This window comes from Harpia harpyja, chromosome 12 (assembly GCF_026419915.1).
Source record: "Harpia harpyja isolate bHarHar1 chromosome 12, bHarHar1 primary haplotype, whole genome shotgun sequence".
NCBI lineage: Eukaryota > Metazoa > Chordata > Aves > Accipitriformes > Accipitridae > Harpia > Harpia harpyja.
The window spans coordinates 5,731,903-5,757,482 of record NC_068951.1 but is presented as its reverse complement, the minus strand read 5'-3'; the positions used below and the strand labels follow the sequence as shown (position 1 = coordinate 5,757,482).

General features: G+C 43.5%; 1 protein-coding gene across 3 annotated transcripts in view; it reads left to right on the top strand.

Annotated features, from left to right (window-relative positions):
- TAOK1 (TAO kinase 1) overlaps nt 1–22,776 on the top strand; it is a 69,287-nt gene extending 46,511 nt beyond the window's left edge. For all 3 annotated transcript variants that reach the window (XM_052803392.1, XM_052803393.1, XM_052803394.1), the window contains exons 9-20: nt 265–358; nt 1,759–1,840; nt 3,821–3,988; nt 4,833–5,036; nt 6,263–6,397; nt 6,989–7,225; nt 7,980–8,108; nt 9,732–9,935; nt 10,439–10,678; nt 14,387–14,599; nt 15,675–15,857; nt 19,737–22,776. In XM_052803392.1, coding sequence (XP_052659352.1) covers nt 265–358; nt 1,759–1,840; nt 3,821–3,988; nt 4,833–5,036; nt 6,263–6,397; nt 6,989–7,225; nt 7,980–8,108; nt 9,732–9,935; nt 10,439–10,678; nt 14,387–14,599; nt 15,675–15,857; nt 19,737–20,198 — 2,351 coding nt within the window. In that variant the 3' untranslated portion in view covers nt 20,199–22,776. The remainder of the gene's footprint in view (nt 1–264; nt 359–1,758; nt 1,841–3,820; nt 3,989–4,832; nt 5,037–6,262; nt 6,398–6,988; nt 7,226–7,979; nt 8,109–9,731; nt 9,936–10,438; nt 10,679–14,386; nt 14,600–15,674; nt 15,858–19,736) is intronic.
- Nucleotides 22,777–25,580: the final 2,804 nt, after the last annotated feature.

The following is a 25,580-nucleotide window of genomic DNA, read 5'->3' as shown; positions in this document are numbered from 1 at the left end:
GAGAACTCAACTATGATAAACCACGTAATTTAAAAGCTTGAGAGGACAAGGCATTTGATCTTCAAAGTGCTTTCATCTTCTGCAGTGGTATAGGACATATGCCAACATATCTGTCTGATTGCAGGGTAGGGTTGGTTTGGGGTTCCATGTTCAGGCAATAGTGATTCTGCTGATGTGGTTTTCTTTTTAAAGGGATGTAAACTAAAAAAGAGCAAACACATGAGACTATCTCCCTATATAAAAATTATTTTCTTTTGTGTGTAGCGGAAAGGAAGCCTCCTTTGTTTAATATGAACGCAATGAGTGCCTTATATCACATAGCGCAGAATGAATCCCCTACACTACAGTCTAATGAATGGTGAGTATTACTGAGGGAGGAATGTAGTAGGGAATTGCTGTAAATGGAGTGCTTTGTCATGCTGAGTTCTTGAAATGGCTGGATTCCTATTGGGAGGATGTGAGCTGGAAGGTTCTTGTTAGGTTCACTATACATTTTATATACAAAATTGACCAATTGCTAAATATGCATTTTAGACTCTAGAATGTAGTAGAAACAGGACATGCTGCTGGAAGAACATAAGATCCTGTAAAAAAATTCAGTTCAAGGGTCAGTAAACTTTTGAAGCTCCCAGGCTAGCCAAAAATGTGGTTTTTAGTGTTTTTTAATCGCAAACCACACTGTCAATTCCTAAATCTTGTTTTGTTGAAGTAGTGCTTTGCAAGATGAAGACACTGCTTGTGTGTGGCAAGTGTCTGTTGCATAAACTTCAGAAGAATAAAGCACAGTAGTAACATTTTGTGCCTCCCAGCCTCAACAACTGTCTTTTGAAACAGCAAACACAGTAAACTAATTTTAAAGTTAAAAACTTCCTAATTATATTTTTCCGAGCCGTAGTCCTAGGCCTCTAACATAATACATTGTACCTTATTTTTAGAAATTTTTTCTACTTCTGAGATTTTCTGGTTAGGCTATTTCACACCCTGGTGCTTGACAAAACATTCAGCTCATTTTATGCATTTTTCTGACCAAAAAATGCAATAATTTAATTTACTGAAATATTGCAGTAGCAAAACTCCCCATTACGTGATGGGGGAGGGGGAGTGGTGGGAGAGGAAAGAAATAAAACCTGTACAACTGATGTGCTGCTGTTTTCAGGGTATAATCCTGCCCTTCTGAAAACCTGTGGTCAGAGAAAGGGCAAAATACAGAATTTTAGCGTACAGAAGGAGAGAAGTTACTGAACAAGTCATGACCTTAAGTCTTACTTGTGACAGATTGCACAATAGTGTAGAAGTGTCTGAGGGGCCAAAGGCATTTCAGGGATTGTGTGCTAATACAGTTTGTGGATGAAACACTGGCACACAGAGGTGGAACAGGGCAGAGGCTCTGATTAGACCTTGAAGAGTTTGTGCAATGTAGAATTTGACAGGGTTGATGCTTGCACTGAGATATATGGGTGTCTGCCTTTTATACAGAACTTTCCTTCCTCTTGAACTGGCTAATATTTTTGCATTCTTAAGCTGAAACATTTTGTCTGGAAGCTGAGGTTAAAGGGATCTACCTACTAATAGCAGTGGCCTTTGGCTTGACTTAGGGATGATAGAGGCTGTAGTATGAAGTACTGGGTCTGTGTGGTTTCTCCCCACTCTTTCTGCTAGGAGCACCCAGATGTGAGTATCTTGATTCCTTAATGAATTAAACTGGGTCGTTAACTCAGATGGATTTTTTTTTTTTTTTTTCCCCTCTCCTTGCCACAGGTCTGATTATTTTCGAAACTTCGTAGATTCTTGCCTCCAGAAAATTCCTCAAGACAGGCCTACATCAGAGGAGCTTCTGAAGGTTGGCTTACTTGTCCTTTTTGTTTTCCACGTGGTATTAAAAAGGGGCCATGCCCTGAGATGTTCTTCTGTCTCACCTACTGTACTAGGTTACGGTTAACAATGCTGTCTCTGCCCGTTATCCCTATTGAGCTGAGGGTGCTGTGGAGTGTACCGAGCTGGCAGTCCTAGCTTTACTGCCCCTTTGCAGTGTCTCAGGCAGTTCCCCGGGTGACTCTCCCAGCCAGCATGGTTCTCATCATAAAAGGACACCCCATCAAGTGACACTGGATGACCATCAACTTGTCGAGAGTTTCAGTTTCTTAAGCTCAGTCTATCCTTCCAGTGATTATAATTAATCCTGACAGAGCTGCCATGCACTAGTTAACAAATACCTTTCGTTACTTCCCTCTTTATTCTATGCTATATATACCCCTAAAGGCTTTTTATCCTCTCCTATCACCTATGTGCTTTACACGTAGAACTGAAATCCTCTGTTCTAATAGTATCCCTGGGGGAAAGGGGCAAGAGGAAAGCAGTTTTTCTTCCCCATACTTTTCCTTGACATGAATAAGCCTCAGCTGTCTGCAGATTTTCTCTTGCTTTATTTCTTAGCTTTTTTTTTTTTTTTTTCTTCATTTGTGCACCTGTATGCTGCAGATACTTGGTTTTCCTTGCTCTAGTCTGGAAACAAAGCCAATGTGGTAGATTGTTGCAAAAAGCTGAAATGTTCTTAAGTGAACGCAACTCACGTAGAAGTTAGGTGTTAAAGCTGCTTTATTGTAAGTGTGACTTCGATGGATTTCCTTTGTGGCATCACGTGGCATTCAGAATTTTACTAACTTGTCATTTTCTTTACAGTGCTTGTGATGTTATTTTGTTATTTTGTTTTTTTTTTTATCCCAGCCATGTTTCTGCTAAACAGCGGTTTTCCAAAATTTTGCATTGTAGGGAAATGGATGCTATTTATGAAGGTTTTATCATCACCTTTTTGCATGTTTTTACTTAAATGGTTCTGAGGACTTTTGCCTCTAAAAACTGTGTATTCGGAAACTAAATGCAATTATCCAGTAGAGGTTTCAGTGTGGGTGTGTAGTCCTGCCATTTCAGAATTCTGCAGATTGGTTTTATTTTGAGCAATGCACTGCAATTATAGAGAACATTGATGGAAATTAAATGTTTGTGAATGTATTCCTTCCATATCTATAGTCTGAAACAGCTGCATGCCACTTTACAGAGACAGGTAGGGAATGTGACATGTTGGAAATGGCAATGCAGTTCTCCAAAGGAACAAAATGAAACTAGCAGTGGTGTTAATAATGACTCATGCTTGCACAGCACATTTAATCTGGAGACTGCAAAAGCTGCTTCTGACATACATAGACAGGACTTGTTTTACCTATTGGCAAAATGTAGCCACCTTTGCAGTGAAATGCAGTGAATATTTCCAAAAAAAGAGCATAACATGGCTAAGTGTTCTAGGGCTGGGCTTGAAGGTTCACAGTCTATTTTATGACTCAGAGCTATATGCTGAATATTTGATTATCAAGCTTTTCTAAACAAGGAAAAGGGTTTTAAAGTGGGAGTTAGCCAATGTGTTAATTAACATTTGGTCAGAGATACTTAACCAGTCTAACACCTTTAGCATTTATATGTTATTTGTTGCTCTTCCCCCTCTAAACCACAAGTAGATAACTCTCTAAATACCCCAACATCTAAAGAAGTCTAGGTTTAAACAGAGCCTGTTTTCATGGTACATGAAATACCATTTCTGGTTTTTTTACATCTTTACTTTTTGGTCAACGTCTCCCATCAGAAAGTAATCATTCTGAAATCTATCTGGATCATGAAGCCTAAAAATAGTGCCAGTGTAAGCTGTGAAGGTATTCGCCTCCTTTTCAGGGAAGAGAGCTAACAAACCCAACTAGTGGTCATAATTTTATCCTCAAAGCATGTGCAATGGAGGCATAAGAGGTCACTCACCTATTTGTGTGTTCTACAGCACATGTTTGTTCTTCGGGAGCGGCCCGAAACGGTGTTAATAGACTTGATTCAGAGAACAAAGGATGCAGTGAGAGAACTGGACAACCTGCAGTATCGTAAAATGAAGAAGCTCCTCTTCCAGGAGGCGCACAATGGCCCTGCAGTCGAAACACAGGAGGAGGAGGAGGTGAGAGAAACTTTGGATTTCATCACTGAACCGGAGAATGATGCTGTCATTTAAATAACCACAACTCAGATATTGCTAAAACAAATGGAGGCTGTTTACATACCTGGCTGTAAAGTCTGTCTTCCCCTCTATGCTTGGAATAAAGCTACCTCAAGGCACAAACAAGGACAAACAGGGTAGATGCCTAGTGCTGGCAAGAAGCTGTGCCATGTGTTCATGCTTGAACAGTTAGCTTCCAGTTCTGTAAATCCTAGCTTTCTTTGCCTGTTTGTCAGGCTTCATGAGGACTCTTTCAGCAACTGCAGTTAACGTCTGTTTTGACCATATGTACAAGGCCCTTGACAGTCTTCTAGTTTTGTCTGGAGAATGTTGTTCTGAGTCTAAGACACAGAAGTCTGTACTTGATTTTAAAAAAAAGTATCTTTTTGGGGTTGCATGCTGCAATCACCATGCAGAAATTGAGATTCCTCTAGATTGCAGTTCTGTCATGTACGGAAGGGAACTGTGCAAGGTGCCGGGTCCCAGCTGAGCACTTAGAAGATGCTGGTGTCAGAACAGTTTCTGGTGACACACTGTTGCTGATACATGATAGAGTTCAGCTTGTTAACAGACTCGCTGTTGAAAAGAATCTGACATCAGCCAGTTAATCTTGACAAGGTTGATTCTTTCTCTCCCTGGCATCCCACAAGAGAAATGTTTCATGGCAATGCCTGGAGGGTGGGAACTGCCATGACGTGGCAGGTAGATGCCTTTAGAAAGGAATGGAATGAACATTTCATTTGGTAGTGTCCATAGGATACAACTGTGATGGATTTGGATTTTCTTAATAATTCCTTTCTCTTAGGAACAAGATCACGGTGTTGGCAGGACAGGAACAGTGAATAGTGTCGGAAGTAATCAGTCCATTCCTAGTATGTCTATCAGTGCCAGTAGCCAAAGCAGTAGTGTTAACAGTCTTCCAGATGCCTCGGATGATAAGAGCGAGCTGGATATGATGGAGGGGGACCACACCGTGATGTCAAATAGCTCTGTCATTCATTTAAAGCCGGTAAGCATTGGATTTTTACTGGATAACTTCGAAGGTGTAAAATGGGACAGGGTTGGGTTGGCACGATGACAAAAAGTCAAATGCTTGCTATCCCAAGTAATTTTCTGCAGGTTCTAATATTGTGCTCTAAATATATTAATGCACGCTGGAAACTTTGGAATATTGCTGTAAAAATCGTTCATTTCTGTTGATTCACTAAAAAATCTTTTACTTATTGAATTGTTTCAAAAGCAGTTTGCTTTACAGTGAGGAGTTGGAACGGCAGGTTGCGAATAGGTTTATTTAGTGGATGCCCTTAATTTGCAGCACTGCTTCATGGGACAAAAGGATGTGAGAGTTCCACCTTTTTACCTTCTAGTTAGTGAATTCTTAAATACAGGATCCACAGTAGTGGCTGAAATCTGTTCCTGAAGTACCCAGCTTCCCAGCACTTGATTCGAATATTTGGTTAATGAACAAAGATGCGTGGAAAAAGAAATGTAGCACTCTGGCCACGGCAAGCTGTGAAACCACTTCCCCTGCTTTACCTCTACATGATGAAGGATAAACTGGGGAGTGTCCCTCTGAACCATGCTGCTCTTGCTATGGAGGGGTTATCGCACCTTTTCGCAAAGCGGTAACGTTTCCTTAGCTAATGATAGGTGTGGTTAGAATGTTTTGTTCTTTGCCCAGATATGCGAGAGAGACACAGGTATTTCCTCAGGGAGTTAATTAGTATATCATATCTAACTACTAATCGCTCTGTGATGAATGACAAACTCAAAATAAGAATGTGGAATGCACCGTGACAAATTTTAAAATTTGCTTTGAGGTATTTCTGTAGTGGGTGTAATGAAAATCTTCCTCTGTCTTTCAGGGTTACAAAGACGTTGTTTTTGTCTTTCAGACTTGGTATAATCTACTTTATAGCTTCTATGTTTTGTTGAAGTAAACTGTTTTAACTCAGTTTTCAGTTTTCCATTTATTTTTCTCATTTTCAGCTTTAATTAGTCATTTTTCTCTCAGTAACAAAAATTCACAGTGAAATTTCCAAAAGCAAAGATCCTAGATCAGAGCACTTGTTGCAATATATTCCTTCATCCAGCTTATTGGCAGGAGGATCTTTGAAGGCTGATGAATGTAAAATGGTTTTCCTTCCTTTTAAATGTCTTTTAAACCAGACCAAAATAAAAATCCTTAGTAACACAGATTCTCTTTATTCTCTCATGTTAATATTTGCTGATAAGGAGGAAGAAAACTACAGAGAGGAGTCAGATCCTCGAACAAGGGCATCAGAACCCCAGTCTCCTCCCCAAGTATCTCGCCACAAGTCTCATTATCGCAACCGAGAGCACTTTGCTACTATACGCACAGCATCGCTGGTACGTTAAAGTTCTTATTTTGATGAGGTTGTATAGGACGGGTTGCCTTTGAACATTGCTCTGTGAAATTACTTAGAGCTTTTAAGATTTCATCAGAATATGAGCTGTCCTTGTTGGCTGAGATATTATCACTGAAATAGTTTAATGTAAGTTAATAAAAGTTTAAATGCGACACCTGAGCAAATGTAATTTGTGTATATTAGGTATTTTCAAAACCAATATGCCTAGTAGAATATAGGAAACTGTTTATAATAGTAAGCTGGCTTTTATTTTCATATGCGTATTATGTATATTTGTGTATTTGTGTGTACGTGCGTGTATAGATGCACCCTCATTGCAGTGGGCTAAAAAGACATTATTTAGTACCAGCTTTATAACAATTGTACGGTTTTTCTGCTGGAGCCCATGTGAGCTTATCTTCTACAGCAGAATTCAGTTTTTAATCTGCTCTGCTGCCATTAGGATGTGTGCTTTTCTTTACAACAAAATCATATTTCTTTACTGAATAGTTTTATTTTGTGGTTTGAAGATTGCTGAAAAGCAGATTAAGAAGCATTAGCTTACTTTGGCCCGATGTGGTTATCTTCCTAGGTGACAAGGCAAATGCAGGAACATGAACAAGACTCTGAACTCCGAGAGCAGATGTCTGGCTATAAACGTATGAGACGGCAACACCAGAAGCAACTGATGGCATTAGAGAATAAACTGAAGGCAGAGATGGACGAGCATCGCCTCAGGTTGGACAAAGATCTTGAAACACAGCGTAACAATTTTGCTGCAGAAATGGAAAAGCTAATTAAAAAGCACCAAGCAGCCATGGAGAAAGAGGTAGGAGATTACGGTTTAGCACACCAGTCTATATTTGTTAATTACATTGAACTGTCCACTTCCCCTCACTGATGAAGAGATGACATTGTAGTCTCTTACATGTCTGTTTTCAGGAGCCAAGCAAATTGCTAATTAGAAAAAGGCTAATACATCACCTCCTTACACTAAGGGGTTTATGTAACTAGAGGAAAGGTATGTCCTTCATCACAGTGCATTATACTAAATGTTAGTAGACTAAGCCCAGAAAAAATACTGTAAGGGTTTTCCTTTCTTTTGCCATGTATATGCTGTCAATAACTGACTGCCATCAAGTGTTATGGAGGCAGATTAGCGTGCAGAGAAGTACGCCAACTACGCTTAAATGTTCGCCATCTAGTTGCTTATGGATATGGGGGGTTTTATGCTTTTAAATAATTGATAATGAAGTGGTGCCGCCTACAGCGATTATTATTGATTCTTTGTTCATCTTGGATCTCGGTGGAGCGCTAGGGATATAGTTTATCCTAAGGTGTTGACTTTGTTAGGCAAGACTAGCTGAACAGTAGTGCTGAGGAAATGAGGCACTGAAAAAGGTGCGTTGATGGGGGGTTGGAATGAGAAGAGAGTGAGGGCAAGCTCTTGAGACTCGTGCTTATTCAGAATCATGGTGAGTATCGTGGTGACTGTACCATGAGTTCCCAGTCTTGGGGCTGAAATGGAACATGAGCTGTAATCCATCGGGACTCAAACTGATTTGCTGCTGGATTTGCTGTAGGCTAAAGTGATGGCCAATGAAGAAAAGAAGTTTCAACAGCATATTCAGGCCCAACAGAAAAAAGAATTGAACAGTTTTCTGGAGTCCCAGAAGAGAGAATATAAACTCCGTAAAGAGCAGCTAAAAGAGGTAACTCATCTGTAATGAGAAACGTGAATATAAGTACAGTGTATGATACAGTGCGAGAGCGGTGAACGTTCAAAAATAAAAGTGCCACTGTGCGCAAGAGATCTTTTGCTGGATTGCAGCAAGTTCTGCGTTTCATGAGCAGTCCTGTACATGCTGTATTTGTTTCATATCTTTGACCTTAAGAGTAAGAGGGTTTATTTATATATTGGCACCTATATGTTTATCTTGTGAAAGTACAAACTCCTCCGTTGTTTAATAGTACTTTTTAGGCAGAAACATGCAAATTTGGCAATCCTAAGGAATGAAAAAAGGTAGTTTAAGAAAGGTCATGAGCATTTTTCTCATACCTTGTTGCTGCAGATATTGACCATGCACTGCAGCAGTTAGTGAAGTTTCTTATCACTTAAATGATATTTCTGTAGCAGCAGCAAGAGAACAGAGCAGTAAAGATGACCTGCAGATTATTTTTTTTTAAGGAAAATATCTGTAAAACACTATTTAATTTTAATGGAGAAAGCTGTGTAATAATAGTTTAATAATCACTGAATTGTAGTGAAAATCGTGACCTTTGTGAAATGCAGAAAAACTGTAGAATCAAACTTCCTGATTCTTTTTGTGGAGTGACTGAAACTGTAAGCACTATAAATAATTTTTTTGAAAGAACCATTTAGTGCTCAACCACCAACTTGTGTGATGCAACTTTGGAACTTGCTCCAAAGGGGAATATTCCCAAACATAGACATTTCCCAGGAGAAAAAAAAGGCTAAAGAGCAGCAGAGCCAAGAAAGATCTAACAAAAACTATAGTAGCGTGGGCTCTTTATAATAACATAGAATCTTTTTCTAAGTGGGCAGCAGATCAGAGAGCACCAAGAAACACTGATGAAATACAGAGGATTTCTGTCTCATACTTAAGTTGAAATGTATCACAACAAGTCTAGTTACTGTATGGGCATCTGTAGTATGCAATTCAAGCAAGCAAAGTCTTTTGCCAAGGATACTTCAAGCTATGGATTGAATTTAATACAAATGTGGAAACCGTGGCCTTAAATTTCACCTGTGAACTTCCTTTATATTGCTTTTGTAAGTTATGGCATCTTAGTGAGTGGCTCTGCCTTGATGAGTTACTTATAAAAATGTGTATGTGTTCTGATCAAGCAAGACAAAAATTTTCTAATGTGCTTCATGTGGCTGGAGTTTTCTTTGAACAACAGGTCGACAACGCTTTCCTTCACCTCTCAGTCCTTTGGGAGCCTGTAAAAATGTTTGTCAGGCAGTATGGCAGGACCTTCAAGTGTCTTTGTTTTCAGTGGCAAACCATCATTTTTACATTTTGAGCTAATACATATGTCTGGAAACTGTGGACATGAACCAGTATTTTGGCCAGTTAAAATGGCCAATGCAAAAACAAGTTGTAGTTAAGTTTGCTTCACTGTGAATTGTCTCCTGGTGTTCCCTTAGATATGCGATATGATGCATTTTGGAGAGGCTGGGATGGTGTTGGCCATGAGAAGACAAGGTGGAACGGCTTTGAAACATAGTTTATTAGGCAGGTCCGTCCAGTTGTTCAGGGCCAAGAAGCTTAATATGACTATTCCACAATTAATTATCTTGCTGTTATCAGGAGCTGAATGAAAACCAGAGCACTCCAAAGAAGGAGAAGCAGGAGTGGCTCTCCAAGCAGAAGGAGAACATCCAGCATTTCCAGGCAGAGGAAGAAGCCAACTTACTGAGGCGTCAGAGGCAGTACTTGGAGCTGGAGTGTCGCCGCTTTAAGAGACGGATGCTCCTTGGCCGCCATAATCTGGAGCAGGACCTGGTTCGGGAGGTAAGAGAATAGGCAGAGATAAGACCTGGAACCACCTGTGTGAAAGCAATCTGCAATCCAACTCCGGTCTCACTGAAGTGTTAATTACTACATCTAAAGTTTTTTGGTAAAATAATGGTTTGATATGTTTTGCAATGCCATCTGGTAATCCCTGTGGCATTTAGGGGATCATGTGGAATCAAATGTTCAGATTAGTGCCCTGTTGTGGGAGAATTGTTAGATCCAAAAAGTCAACAGACATAACAGTTTCAGTCCTTTCCAGAAAATGCTTACTGTGAATCCTGTTGAGCATCTAGAACAGGAAGAAGAAAAGTGAAATGAGGAAGGAAAAATTACCGGTGGCGGTGCTGTCTGCTTCTGATAAGACATAGAAACTCTGCGCTCTGTCCTCAAATGCCTTGGAAAGAGAGAAATGCCCTTGTGAACAAAGTGAAATGTCACGTTGTGAGCGGAAATCCAAGTAAGTACAAAGAATCTAATAATTCTCTCTGTCCTCCTGTTAGGAATTAAACAAAAGGCAGACACAGAAGGACCTGGAGCACGCCATGCTGCTGCGTCAGCACGAGTCCATGCAGGAGCTGGAGTTCCGCCATCTCAGTACCATCCAGAAGATGCGCTGTGAGCTGATCCGACTCCAGCACCAGACCGAGCTCACCAACCAGCTGGAATACAACAAGCGCCGGGAGCGGGAGCTGAGGCGTAAGCACGTCATGGAGGTCCGGCAGCAGCCCAAGAGCCTGAAGGTACTAAGTGATGTAGGAGCTCTGGGCACGAGCTGCTGGTGGTGGCGGAAAACTGGTACATTGCAGCTCAGTTCTCATTTGCAGTGTATGCAGGTCCAAGGTATTTTGAAGCTTGTTAATTTGAAGAGGTGTCTCATTCTGTAATGAATGCCGCCTTAAAAAAGGGTCATATTTGCCGAGTTGTGTAACTGCCAGGGTGCAACTGCAGCCCTGCAAGCACCATATGTATGAACCATAGCAATGGTGATCAGGGTTGCAGTGTATTGTAGGCAGGCCATAGCAGCAGTGTATCCTCATTTTATTTGAAAAGCTGTTGTTCACAGCAACGTGCCTTCTTTTTTGTGGTAGTTTAAAATGCATTTAATCTTTGCACTGCCCTTTTTTTTCCCCTTTTCCTCCTACACCATTTTCTGATCCTTTTCTCCCCTCCATGTACAAGAATAATATCTGTTTTTCTGTAGTGAAGCAGTGTCATTTAAAAACAAAACAAAACAAAAGCTTTGTGTTATTGCATGCAGCAAAATGAACTGCACTATTGGTCTTGGCTAGCTCAAACTTGTTATTGTTTTTATATTAAAGCTGGTATGCTAGCAAGTGTAGGGGGAAGAGAGAGAGATACCACCAGCCAACTGCAGTGTCCTCAGGAAGCTCCTAGTGCTGACCTTTGCTGTGTTGTGCTCTCATGGGTTTCTCATGCTGCCCTTGTAACTGTGGTGGCTGACCAGAACTATAGGGCCTCTGTAATTGAGGCTCTTAGTGTTTTCATTGTAAGCCTTCACTTCATCCAAAGAAGTCCAGTGGTTTATTCTGAAGTGTCTGAGAAGGGAGTATAAGGCCTTTCACAAAGCTGCCTGGTACATTTCCTTTGAGGAGGCAGACTTCTTCTCTCCACCCAGTGTTCAGCTGTGCCAGTAACAAAATGAGTGTATGGCATACTGAACATGGGGTTTCTTTGTTGTTCTAGGTCTTTCCTCTTCGTGATATTTCCCATCTGACTTAATTTTCACCACCTGCAAGTTATCTTCTTACAGAGAAAATAACCAACTTGAAAATAGAACTTCAGCAAAAAAAAATAAATACCTGATTTGTCAATATTAGAATAATATTAAATAGTGAAAACCTAGCTTGTGAGAACAAGGGACCATCTGATCGCTGTTGAGAATCTCCAAGGATATAGTGTATAAATAGCTGATGACTTCACAGGGAAGCTGCGCTGCACTCTGAGCAGAATAAAACTGAAGCAGCTGTATTAGGTTGATCCTTCTGAGATTAGTATGAATGAGTTCTGCCTCCCTAAGGTGATGTGGTGCAAACACGAGTGGGCAGCATGTCCGTTCTCATTCCCTGGCTGGCAGTTGGGACAGCAGGATCAGCGGTCTCTCTGGGCTGCAGAGGCTTGGCTGCCTTCTCACCTCTGCAGAGTCTTCAACCCCTTCCCTTTCCCAGTGAGAACAGGGCTGGAGCGTTTTGTGGGCAGCATGGAAAGCTTGCACTTTGCTTTGCATGGCTGTTCTGCGATTAGTGAAGGATTTCAGGCTTGAGCTGTCAATCCAGCACCTTTGCGTACACACAGTGCTAATAATGCAGCCTGCTGGACAACCGTTCAGTTTGTAGTACAATCCCCTATTTATCGAGACTGTTCCCTGGTATTAACTCTTCTCTTGCTTCTGGCTAATGCAGGCAAGTATTCTTAATTGAATAGATAATCTTACTATTCGTTCAGTTTCTCTCTCCAGCAACCTTTTCCCTTGAAGGCACATGTTTCAGGCCTCCCCTTTGTCATTTAGTGAGGTCCTTTGTCCTGAAAGCAGGTTTTTAACAGTCAGTGTCTGTTGCTGCTATTACAGCACTAGAAGGACCGATAACTAGAATTCACCCTTCACTGAAAACTGCTCTGTTGTTATTTCCAGTGTGTTAATTGTCATGCGAATACCCTCTTGCTGGTATTTCACAATACTAGGTCAAAATGATCTTGTCAGAAGTCTGACTGGAAATCTTACCCCTCCCTTCTGTTTCCTGTTGTTAAAGCCTTTGGATTGGAAGCCTGTAAACAGTCTGGTGTCCAAGCAAGACTTCACAGAAAGTGAGGACAAAATAGATTGCTAGTGTTTTGCTGTGACCAGGTCCCTGACGGGAATGTGTAACCTGGTGACACTTCCCTTAAAGGCAGCGAGAAACAACCTTAAAGGTTTCCTGGAGGGAAATAACTTCCTGTGAATTTAGAAAGGGTAAAAGTGATGTATTCCTCTCTGTGATACACGTTTTGGTTTGAATGAAACCCATCTTTGTCCTGTTTTCTGCATCAGGTTAGCAAAGTGGAATTGTTGGTTTACGCAGCAAAGCGTGCTGATGTCTACGTTGGGCTGGATGTATTGTCTGATCCCACTGCATCTTTCTAGGTAGCTACAAGTGCTGCGCTTATCACCTACCCTGCTGAGCCTTGAGTTAGTGCCAGGAGCAGGCAGTGGAGGAGCTGACGGGAGACATGCGCATATATCTGCCTTACTGGTTCAGATCCCAGAGCTCTTCCAACTTATTCAAGGGACAGGCATCTGGTCCTATGCTCTGTTCCTGCCCCCAGTGCTTCAGGATTTGACCATGGTGGCTGACAGCGGGAATGACCCCGAGAGTGTACTGACTGCCTTGATGTGGTGGGTTTAGGGTTTTTTTTGTTTGTTTGTTTCTCCTTACCATGAAGAACTTGACTATCTGTCAGTTAACCAGCATCGCTCGTAGCTTGTGGATTTTGCTTAGTTAGAAGTATCCCTGCCAGCCCTCCTGTAGAATGACACAGGGAACTCCAGAACACCTTCCTTTTCAGGGTCTTAAAACACTTAGTAGATGTTAACCCTCATGAGCTGCTCTGGGGGCAGGTAAGGCAGGTGAAAGAAAAAAATAATTTCCTCAAGGTCATACAGCAAAGTCGGGTCCAGATGCCTTTTCCAGGGTTGATGTCTCCCAGCCCTTTGTGCAATTGCAAAGTTATGTCTCTAAACAATACAGAGGTCCTAGCAAGTGCAAAGGGAAAACTTAGTCTCCAGTGAGCCTCCATTAGGACTGAGGAATTGTTTTGTTTGCCAGACTAGCACAATGCTAATGTTGCTCGTGGCGTACGTCTTCAAGCGTCTAATCTTTCCCAGCCATTTTTTAGTATCTTTATGAAAACCAGGCTTTTAATATCAAGGGTTAGAATACATCTTATCTTCATCAAACACTCAATGGAAAACATGTTGCTTTTTTTCCCTGTCCCTTCCCATGCACCAGACCTGCTTCTTTTCATAACATTAAGTGCTGTTCGTATATATGTGCCATACAAGCACAATAATGTGTAAGTATGGCTTTTGGTGCTAATAAATATTAGTCCTGTCCCTCAAGAACTTTTCTTGAAAAGCAACACCCAGGACTGGATCCAGTCCAGTGACAAATGTGAGGCTCTTTGTGCAGACAGCTGTATTTAGGCTGGAGCTTTGTTATAAAAGTGTCTGTATTGTAATTGTTTCTCACAGTAGCAGTGTCAAAGCAGCTGCAGCAATAGTCATTGCCTCTTGTGTATTTTGCTTCCCTCCTTGCACTGTAGATGTTAATATACATTTGTGGATTCTTGAACTCATATCCTTAATGTAATCCTAAATATCCATTTGAATGGATATTTCTCCCATTTGAAACATGCTGGTTTTTTCTTTGTTTGTGTCCCCTCCGTCTTTCCAGTCAAAAGAACTACAGATAAAGAAGCAGTTTCAGGATACATGCAAGATCCAAACCAGACAGTACAAAGCACTGAGAAACCATCTGCTGGAGACCACGCCAAAGAGTGAACATAAAGCTGTCCTCAAACGGCTCAAGGAGGAGCAGACCCGGAAGCTGGCTATCCTGGCTGAGCAGTATGATCACAGCATTAATGAAATGCTCTCTACACAAGCTGTGAGTCGCCTCCGAGGGACCCAGGGTTCCTCAGCCAAATAGGGACGTTTGCATTTTAACCGATCTGTATCCTGACAGCAGGCTATCTGCTTCCTTGTTACATGTGCCATACCCTGCACAGTCGTTCCTCTGTATTTAAAAAGCAGCATTCAAACACAGAGGAAGGAGGTATTACCCCCTTCAGGCAGGTTGAAGTTGAAGCTGCTGTTGCAGAGATGCGAAGTGATGCATCTGTGCGGCCAGAGGACTGCTTTTGCATGAAGTTTGACAACATAAACATCCCTGTTAGAGCATCGTTAAATAATGTGCAGCTTGCTGTCTTAAGTCATTTAGGTTTTGATTTGTCAATGATACCAACCAAAGCATGTCCCACTGGTGGAAGGTGCTCATTGAGTCATGGAGGAGTCCAGAGTTTTGACTGTAAATCTGAAATAATGGCGAAAGTGTTGTGAACATTCCGAGATTCCATCTTTAAGGAATGAGCACATGAGCAATGCTTTGAGTCCTTGCTACAACTGAATGTGTAGTTTTCTTTGCACTTCTTGCATATTGCTTCCTGCTCACATCGCTCTGTACAACTTTGACGCTGTGAGGCAGGGTAGCTGGCTTAATTTATGTATGGGAAGGCTGAAAGTTCAGTATCGTATTGCTTTTAGGTTTGTCATTATATTCTTTTGCCCAAAGTCCTGCATTGGCAGGGATATGGACTTAAGCCTCCTGTGTACAGGTAATTGGTTAATCCAGTTGAACAGAGCAAGAGATCTTCTCTTTGCCTCTAGCAAAAGGAGAGCTGTGGATGTTAGCACCTCCAGCAGTCTGGTCTCTGCAGTATGGATCGTGGTTCCTGAGGTGCCACTGCTCATCAGCATCACTTGCATCAGCACTGTGGGCTCACTGTCACCAGTCTTTGTCACTATAGGTCCTCTGTTCAGTGAAACGAAATACAATAGAGACCAATTGTATTGCTAAGAAAACAAAGTCCCATCCCATTCTCCCCCCTTCCCCGCAGTCCTCCCCCAGAGTGTCATGAGTGGTTACCCCATAGTGAAACGTCTCTATTGTCTGTCTTTCCCAGCTGCGTTTGGATGAAGCACAGGAAGCAGAGTGCCAGGTTTTGAAGATGCAGCTGCAGCAAGAATTGGAGCTGCTGAATGCATATCAGAGTAAAATCAAGATGCAGGCAGAAGCCCAGCATGATCGGGAGCTGCGTGATCTTGAACAGAGGGTATCCCTCCGTCGGGCCCTCCTCGAGCAGAAGGTAAAATGGGCATGCGAGCATCATTAGCACGCTACATATTTCAGATCTTAAATTGCACTGTACTTATCAATAGAGGGGGAAATGCTTTTACCTTGCTGTATATAGTAACACAGATCATTTGGGTATTTGCCTCTCCGGGATGATAGCTCAGTGACACATAGGCTAAACTTTCTGCCAGCTCAGCCGTCCTATGTGAGCAGCTTCTGGCTGGGATAGAGCTGCTTGAAGTGTGCCAGAGGGAGTCCTGCCTCTCTGGGCAGAAGGGAAAGTGAACTGTTCTTTCTGTCTCTGAGCTGCAGATTAACTTCCCCAGCTCATTAGAGGACAGACAATAACAACTTAAAGCTGGGGGGGGCGGAGTTTGGAATTTGCATGGTATCAGTAGTAGGTATCTTTGGGGAGGGGAAAAGAAAAGGTAAAATGTATTTGAGACCCTGAGTTTTATGGTAATACTATTTTACTGCAGATCTGCTCCCGTTGTCAGTCTGTGGAGACCAGGCTACAGTTTCCCTATGAAATTATGCTTGTTATGGGAAATGCTGCTGTCTGCAGCATTTCCCTAAGCAAACTGAAGTAGCCAGACCCACAGGCATGGGTGACCTGCTGCTTCCTAGATTTCAGCTTGTAATTGGCTATGTGTATTAAAGTGCTCCTTGTTAAAGTATGCTTTTTATGCAGTGCCAGACATACGGTGTGTATAGAAATGTTAGTGGCCTCACACACAACCAGGGGAAGGGTAATGCACCAGTCGGTGAAAGGAAATACACAATCAGCCTTCCTCCTGCAAACTTTTTCCCCTTTGATTTGCCCTGTTTGTGCCAGCCATCACCATTCACGCAACAGTTCCCAACTTTGCTGATCGGTCATTATTAAGTTAGGGCAATTACACCGTCGCCTCGAGGTACTTTACATTTAACTTCTCCCAGAGGCTAACAGATGGATGCTGGGCTGATAGAGGGCCCTCATCAGCATATAACTGCTCCACCTCATGGTCAGCCGAGGAAACTTCTCCAAGAAGACGGTACAGTGCTGTTGTGCTTTGGTCTCCTGCAAGTAGACATGAATCTCTGGAAGTAACTGAATTTGTGGAAAAAAAACCCCAGAGTTCCTGTGTGGTGCTCACATGTGTAATAGCTGTCTTTAGACCCCATCGCTAGTTATTTTGCTCCTGTCCAGAAGAGGACAGCTCCCATCACAGCCCTGCGTTTGAGCATGTGTTTATGCTGGGTGTGCATTGCCCTCTGGCGGCATGATCTGCTGAGAGCTCTGGGAAGAAGTATGCCACAGTGAGCCTGCTACTGGTCCTTGCTCCTTGTCTGTGGGACCAGCATGTATTGCACTGCATGAGCATTATGTTAAAAGTTGAAGTGAGGCCAGTGGCTTAAGGAAACACACATCAACCAATAATATTGTCGTGTAAGTCTTTCATTGTGGACCAGGATTGAAGTCTCTGTGCATAGAAAGCCCCTGCGAAGCATTTGACATCAGTAATGGTGTTAGGAAGCTTAGGAATGCTACTTCACAGAGGGGAAAAAAACAATTAAAATAAGACCTAGCATAATTTTTTGTGTGTATTTGTGTCCCTGTGTTGCCTTAGAATAGCAAAAAATTGGATGGTGCTTCAACTTCCATAGGTTTATTTAGTAATACATGCAGTCCTAGCGCATCGCAAGTCACAAAGTCGTGGCCCAGCAATGAGACTCTCTTTCTTGGTGGGTTTACAGTCATTTAGCAGCAGCTCAAGGGAAAACATGTAGGTGCAAAGGTAGATGCATCCTTCTTTTGCAAGGGTATTTTTGGGGAGGATAGGTGTTGTTCTGTTTTTGCAAGAATTGAGTTGTGAGTATTCTGGTGTGGATAGCTCAGGGATGTCACCTGGTATTTGCTTGCATGTGCTAACTGAAACTGGCAGCCAGAGAAAGGGCAGGTATGTGCGCAAGATGAATGTCTGAATTTATATGCACAAATATATACGTAGCCTGTGGCAAAGTCAGTCCCTGATGTTCAATAATAAACCAGATTCCAGAAGTTAGTGTGTGCATAGGACTCTGCTTCCTTCTCAGCACAGTGCTCTTTATTTTTGATGGTGCCCATCACCATAGTAACTCACCAGAGCATACATGTCTGACTGAGGCTAAGGAGGGAGTAGCCAGCCCCATCAATGCGCAGCCTTTAAGAGCCAGTGACTGAGGCACTGTACAAGCTATACCCTGATACTATGTTGCTTGTGTTGCACCAGTAATGAGCACGTCCCAAGAGTGTCTTTAAAAGACTTCAGATTTACTCATTTCCTTCCCACATGCCTCAGACACCTCATCTTCAGAGTCCTGCATCCTGAGGTCGTTTCTAAGTGATGTCATTTTAATGCAGTGTGTTAGGCATGCCTTTCTGTGAAGTTCAGTTGCGCTAAGTGCTGTGTGTTATGTTGTCACAAAGACTGAAAACTGTGAGCAACTGGACATGCTGAAGACATTGAAAAAGGAGGATCCTGCTTAGATAGCAGGACTGGAAAAACAAGTGGAGCATTTTAAAGAGCTAACGTTAGAAAAGGCACTTTCTTCCTCTTCTGCCTTTCCCAAACTAGCTGACCACTGCGTGGCTTTCAGCACAAGTGAGCAAGGCTGCCCTATGGAGAGAGTCAGTGTCACTCACCTAGCGCTAAGAAACAGGCAAGTGGATAAGGCTGTTTCTGAAAGCCTCAAATGGCTCAGGAGATGACTCGGGCGGGAGCAGATTGTTTCCTAAATTCCAGATGAAATCACTTTGCATATTCCCTGACTAAGGCAAGAGAGTGCTTACAAGTACAAGGCTCTGCCCAGTACCTTCAGCACAGACCAAGATAACACCTCTTGGCTGTGTTGCTGCTGACAGCAGGGGAGATGCCAGTGAGCTGTGCTAAAAGTCTTGGCTGCTGCTTTGTACCCATTTGGTCTTTTTCACTGAGGCCAAAAGTAGCTTTTTCAGTGCTGGCAAGAAGATAATAGAGTGATTCTTAGGTTCTCCACCTGACTGCAAAGGTTTCAATAAGAAAGGCTTTCATCCCTGTCTGATGGGTGTCAGGAGGCCATAGCCCCATGTTTTCTGTACTTCGGGAGCTGATCCCAGTGCCCCTACCAAAGTACTGTTGGAAACCGATTTGGAACAGTGTTAAGGGGAAGAAATTGGAGTTGCCAGCTTGCATATCATCTAGCTAGTAATCTGCCATACAGTTCAAACATCGCTGCCTACTTTCTTCAGCCACACACCCTGGAGAAAGTATCAGGGTAATGAAATATGAGAAACCAATTTAGGAAAGAAGTAGATAGGAGGTGATAAACATGAGCTAAGAAAATCTGGCCAGTGAACGTTGGAGAGGAAACTGAATGTGGGCTCGTACATTGAATCCTGGAGAAAATAGCAGTCATCATCATCAGATTCAGCTACAAACAGTGAAGGTCACATTAAGCTGTGTTGGCAGGTATTTGAGTGTATGGGCACTGTGCTTGGCTGTTTCTGAAGGTGCTTTCCCAGTAGGCTTGTGTGGAAGCTGCAGACTTTGCTGCATCTTAAAAGATTAATCTATGTCAAGCTGTTAGTGCAAACTTTGGATTCGCATCCCTAAAACTTCTGTATTCACCCAGGAGCAGGGACCAAGACCCTCCAACTGGTATTTATGCTTTGGCATGTGCAGGTCTATGGGGCTTACCCTTTTGCATTCAGAACAGATTGTGAGTCAGCGGACATCTGATCTGGATACAGTCCCATGTAGAAACATGGGGAGAGGGTTCCTCGTTAGCTTGCTGTTACAAGTCCTTCAGAGACTTGAGGCCATGCCTGTAAAGGAGTCCTGCTACTACAGACTGTCTCTTTTTTTTTTTTTTTTTTTTTTCTTCTTCCTAGATCGAGGAGGAGATGCTGGCATTGCAGAACGAGCGTACCGAACGGATACGAAGCCTGCTGGAGCGTCAAGCTCGCGAGATCGAAGCCTTTGACTCAGAAAGCATGAGGCTAGGTTTTAGTAATATGGTTCTTTCTAATCTCTCCCCCGAGGCGTTCAGCCACAGCTACCCGGGAGCTTCTGGCTGGTCCCACAATCCTACTGGGGGTGCAGGACCTCACTGGGGTCATCCCATGGGTGGCCCACCACAAGCTTGGGGCCATCCAATGCAAGGTGGACCCCAGCCATGGGGTCACCCCTCGGGGCCCATGCAGGGGGTACCTCGAAGTAGTGCTATAGGGGTCCGCAACAGCCCCCAGGCTCTGAGGCGGACAGCTTCTGGGGGACGGACGGAACAGGGCATGAGCAGGAGCACAAGTGTTACTTCACAAATATCCAATGGTTCACACATGTCTTATACATAACTTAAACAATAACTGAGGGTGGCAATTCCACTGGAGCTGTCTGCCAACAGAAACTGCCTACAGACACCAGCCCAGCAGCCTCCTCAGTGCGGTGCTGACGTGTGGAAGCTGGGTGCACATGGAATATTGTATTCATTTTGTAAAGCATTACGTTTTGTGTTTACTAACTGGGATGTCATAGTATTTGGCTGCAGGGTTTGGGGGGGGTGGTTTTTTGGTTTGGTTTTTTTTTTGTTGTTTTTTTACTTTTTGGAGGGGTCTTGGGAGGGCGTCTGAGAAATATATGCAATTAGTCAGAAGAGTTGGCTGGTGGTCGTCACACTGACAGGACAGAAGGGCCTCAGACTGCCCTCGTCACACCATCCATAGGAAGTCTGAGGGAGAATGGAGACCTCCTCCCATGTCCATAAATTTCGAACTGCCACCCTGCAAAAGCCAGGCGAGCTGCCTTTAAACCAACATCCAGGGGAGGAACAGCTGGATCTTCTGTTCCATTTTTATTTGTCATTAAATTGGATACATTTCTAGGGTATTGCCTCTGCCAAGAGGCATTTTCAGAGACTTGTAGGTGAGGAAGAAGGGTGAGAAGAGAAGCCAAGAGACACCAGGGCTCAGCAGGGCCCTTCTACCCAAGTGCCCGCTCCGTGTCGTGTAAGAAGTGACGTTCTCTCAGAAGGCACTGGTCAGCTTCCCGAGAACTGTGTTAGGTAAACCTGTCTGGAGGGAACAGGCTAGAAATGTTTGAAATCGTATTCCTGCTTTGGCACTCCCTGACTGTGCTGCTGGTAGCTCAGACGAGGTTGGGCAGAGGAGCGTAAGCAATGCACTTGTACAGCTAATACTGTGACATCTCATTTTAGCTAAGCATCAGAATAATTCTTGGAGCCCAGTGTAGTCCTTTTTGCTCCATTCAGAACTGTTAGACTTTCAGCCAATCAGTCTCAAATGCCAGAGGTATTTTGAAGGATGCCATAGTCACAAAATGCCATTGATCGGGTTTTTCATTATTACACTACATCCACCAATTTATTACCTTTTTGGCTTGTTGCAATTTCCTGTTTACATGTAGAGTGTAGCCAACTGTTTAAATGTTTAGTTGCCACAGTGTACCAGGAGGAGCTGAGCCAATGACTCTTTCCCAGCTGATGACTAACCCACATCACCACTGTAGATCTTGCTGCATGTGAGGCTCCTTTTTATTACTTTTGTTGCTGCAATACTTCACAACTTTTACAGTCCCTTGAGATGCCGTGGTATTTTGGCAGCATATCACACCATGCGAGAAGGCACTACTTCCAGAGGCTCGTTGGAGCTGCTGTACTACTGAAAGGAAGCAGAGGAGGTTGTGAAATCCATACGGTGATAAAGGGGTCAGGGAGTCTCATTAACCAAATGACTTTGTGGCATCGTGTCATCCCTTAGCGCTGGGAACTGGAGATGCCCCCATGCTCTCGTGCCAGTGCCAGGGCGGTCTGGGTCAGCCAGCGCTGTGGGGCTAGGGAAAGAGCAGGTAGATGAAGTTTGGCTTGAGGCAAAGATTTCCGTCTTGGGGACTGACCAGCCAGGGTTCTTTGTAAATGTTTTTCCTTGCACACTAATCATCTTGAAGAAAACACTAGCTGCTAACTCTAGGATTTGCCTTTAATATGTTTATAGGGCTCAAAAGCAAGGTTTTCCGAATGTGTTTGTCCATGTGACATATTTATATAGTAAATACTCTAGTGTCTCGCTGCTGTTCAGTACTCTCAACAGGGCGACGTTCTTTCGTTAGCTAAATTAACATCCACTCCCAATCCTTAACTCTTTGCCAGTGTCCGGTGAATCCAACTGGGATTTCTAGCATCTTGACGTAGCATATTACTCTAATTGAAGATGGAAACTCTACCGAAATATGTTTGAGCAGCCCCTTAGTAAGGAGCTTTGTAGTACTAACAGTTGACGGAAGCCTGGGATGAGGCGGTGGTCCCGTGGAGGTGACTCTGGTTGCCCCCTGGGGCAAGTGGTGACCGTGAATTGTCCTGTCCTTTCCTCTGCTATGTTTTTATGTGGAATTGGATGTTTTGGGGTCATTCTTTTGCATTGCAGTGTTGTTGAAATGCAGGGAAACTGATTTAGGAAAGGTACCTGTATTTTCCTGGGGTTGGAAGGAAAGACAAAAATGAAATGAAAGGCCAAAATTGTATTGGGATTTACCATGTCAGTGTGGAGGGTGTGCCCAGAGCATGGTGCTAACACAGCGTTTTGAAGTTCAGCTCCTCTTATCACAAACAGCAGCAGCGACAGCAGGGACGGGCTATACCTGCAAGTTCAGTGGGTTCATTCTTTTGCTTCTGTTATGGTTTGAATTTGGTCAAAGTCTCTGGCTTAAATTGAGCTACTTCAACAGAATTCTCTCAACCCATCTCTTTGTGTAATGTCAAGCATGACTGAATGCTGAATCCAAATGATGGCTATCCCATATTGGCTTTTTTGTATTCAAAAAGAATTGTGTAGTAACCATTTTTACATGTATATCATGTGCAGACCTGGACTATTCCAACAAGTTAATATTTTAATTAAAATAGTTTGCAAAAACTGATTCAGATCAACTGGTCTAAATGTGTGTGTCCCTGTGTGTACGTGGGGGAAGGAAAGCTGTCCCAAACAAGTGTGATCTCAAGAGAAAGCACCCCATTATGCAGCTGTAGCCAGAGGGACTCAGGGTCAGGCTGTGCCTTGGAGGTATACGAGGAGGCCCTTGGTGTTGAGAATTTTAATGTATCTCGGGTGTATTTCTGAGATACATGAACAACTATACACTAGAGAGACGCAAACACTCTCTGAATCAGTTTGCAAACTCTATTTTTAAAAGTAACACCAGTTACTCCATATTGTACTTGTTGCAGTCATGCCCTAACTTTGGTTTTAAAAATGCTGTAATCTGTAAATTGTGGAAACTACTCCAGTACCTCAGCAAAGATGTTCTCTTACATCTTTTATGTTCGTATTTAACACTGGGGAAACTCTTCTGTGCGGACTACTTTGCAAACTTTTTTGCAGTATTTTCGAATCACCAGCTTGACCCCTGAAATCTCTTATTCTGTGGTTATTTTTCTCTCCCCTTTACAAAGACCGAAAGTTCTGATGTAGTTTAGCCCAGAGATGAAAAAAACAGAGGAGCCAGCATTTTCACCTCTTTCTAATTTGAATTTCTTTTGGTTTTATTTAATTAAAATCAGTGAAAGGGACCACATTTTTCTTGTTCTCCGTGGTCCCAGGGAGTCAGCAGCCACCTCTCCCTTCCATGTTGAACGTTACGTGCTTTCTTCCTCAGATGCAGCACTGAAATGGAGGCCACAGCTCTGTTTCACCTGCATTCGCTCCAAGCCTGTGAGCTTCAAAGGGATCGAAGAACTAAATGGGGTATGATACCGAGCTTTCCACAGAAAATTCCCTGCAGCCATTCCTTGCCTGGCTTGGGGCCAGGCTGGCATCGCTCTCTATCCCACCCAGCCCTCCCGCTCCAGAAGAACGTGCGTTGCACACTAGCTGTAACCTGCACGGGGTGCACCCTCGTCGATCCTGGGATGATGCTGTTTATTAATATCCCCCCCCAGGGAAAAGGGCCCCTTGCCCTTCAGGCTGCCCTTCCCCCCCTTGACCCCGCTTACATGCCATTTCTTGAGAGGCAATAAATTGTATTGTACCACTGTCAACCATTACTCTGTTGAATACGCACATCTCTGGATATATATGGTATTTCATTTGTATATATTTATATACTCTGTATGTACGTGTGTGTGGGTATACGTGCACACACACCTCATGCTGTGCATTTCTGTCAGGGCACTTAAGTTCTGCCGTTCTTTAGCACTCCTGTTCATAAGCAAAAGCAACCCCTGCGGCAGGGCTCTTTAGGGCGAGGGCACGTACATCTGCGCAAGCTGTGCTAGGGCTGAACGCAGTCAAAAGCCTTCGCTTAAATACTGCCCTGCTAATTGTAGCTTTCTTTTTCTGGGGCGCGGGAGGGTAGGCTAGCTGCTATGGGTGTGCTGTAAAGGAGAGAAGAGAGCTCCCAGAGGGTGCCAGAAAGTCAGAAGACAGCAGAGAAGAAAACAAGATGGTATAGCGATAGGAAAGCAGTTGAGGCAATGTACCGATCTGCTGGGGAGGCGGTGAGTGGGCCGGTGAAGTGCTCAGCAGGCTGAGCTCAGAGTCCCCAGCTGCGTCTCGCCATGAAAGATCACATGCCTGGCACGGTCTTGGCATGCTGCACCGGCACTAACTTTTGGCAGTCCTGAGTTTAAGCCGCCGCTAACTCTGAACACCGTCTACCTTTGTGTGCGTCTAATAACTAGAGCAGGTTATGTGGAGGATCAAAAGAGAAGCTAAATTGGAAGATTGAAAATATGTGTGTGTGTACAACATATACATACATATATATACACACACAGACACTTTTTGGTCCATTCTTTATTCTGCTTAGGCATTTGTGTTTTGTTGCTTGAGTCCAGTAAGCAGAGGACAGCCTTGTTCTTCTCCTGGGTGCTTGCTCTGCATTTCTAGTAAATCTTGCCCTGGTCTTTCTCATAGTAGAGGGGTGAGTGCCATGCTGGATACCACGAGCTCCTCAAGCTGTGAAGACCCTTCTCACCTTCTCCTTTGTCCTCTACAGACCCCACCTTAGTGAGACATCTGGCAGTTTGGGGGATAAATGGTTATCACATGTGTTGAGTCACAAATGTTCATCCAGCTGTGATATTTACCCCCCAGGGAAGTCCAGCCAGCTCAGCAGCGTGCCAACCATGGGCTCTCTTCTTTGTGCTACCGGAGAATTCGGAGGCAATTTTCCCCACTGTCCCTTTTGGATGGTCTCTTTTGAGTTTTTTAGGAGAGGCTTGGGTTTGGTTGGGACATCCTTACCCTTTCACAAGGGAGTAGTGTCATCTTTAGCTGTGCTCCTGCCTCTGGGACTTTGCCACCCTGGTGCTGGCTGGCAGTGAGCCCAAAGCCACGTGCCAAGGATGGAGGAGTGGTGGATGCCCAGACAGGGATGCCGGTCGGTGTCCCTCTGCTGTCTTTGTTTCAGTTTGCACTTTTACGAGTCGATTGAGCCGGAGTCTGTTGAGAAATACGTGTGAGGTGCTTTGGAGGGTTGTGGGTAGCTGTTTACAGCTAAAAAAAAAAAAAAAAAAAAAAAAAAAGGCTGATAGATCTAGTGGTTATAGTGAACATCACCCCACCAGGGAACGATGGCAGCAGATAACCCTGGTTCCTGTTGCACAATGAGGTTCAGCCAGCTGGGGCCGCGACGCTGCCTGCTGCATCCCTGCCCTGCCCCTCAGCCCAGGCGTTACTGGGGAAGGAGAGGCCTTTGTCAGCTAGAGAAGGACTTAGTAAATC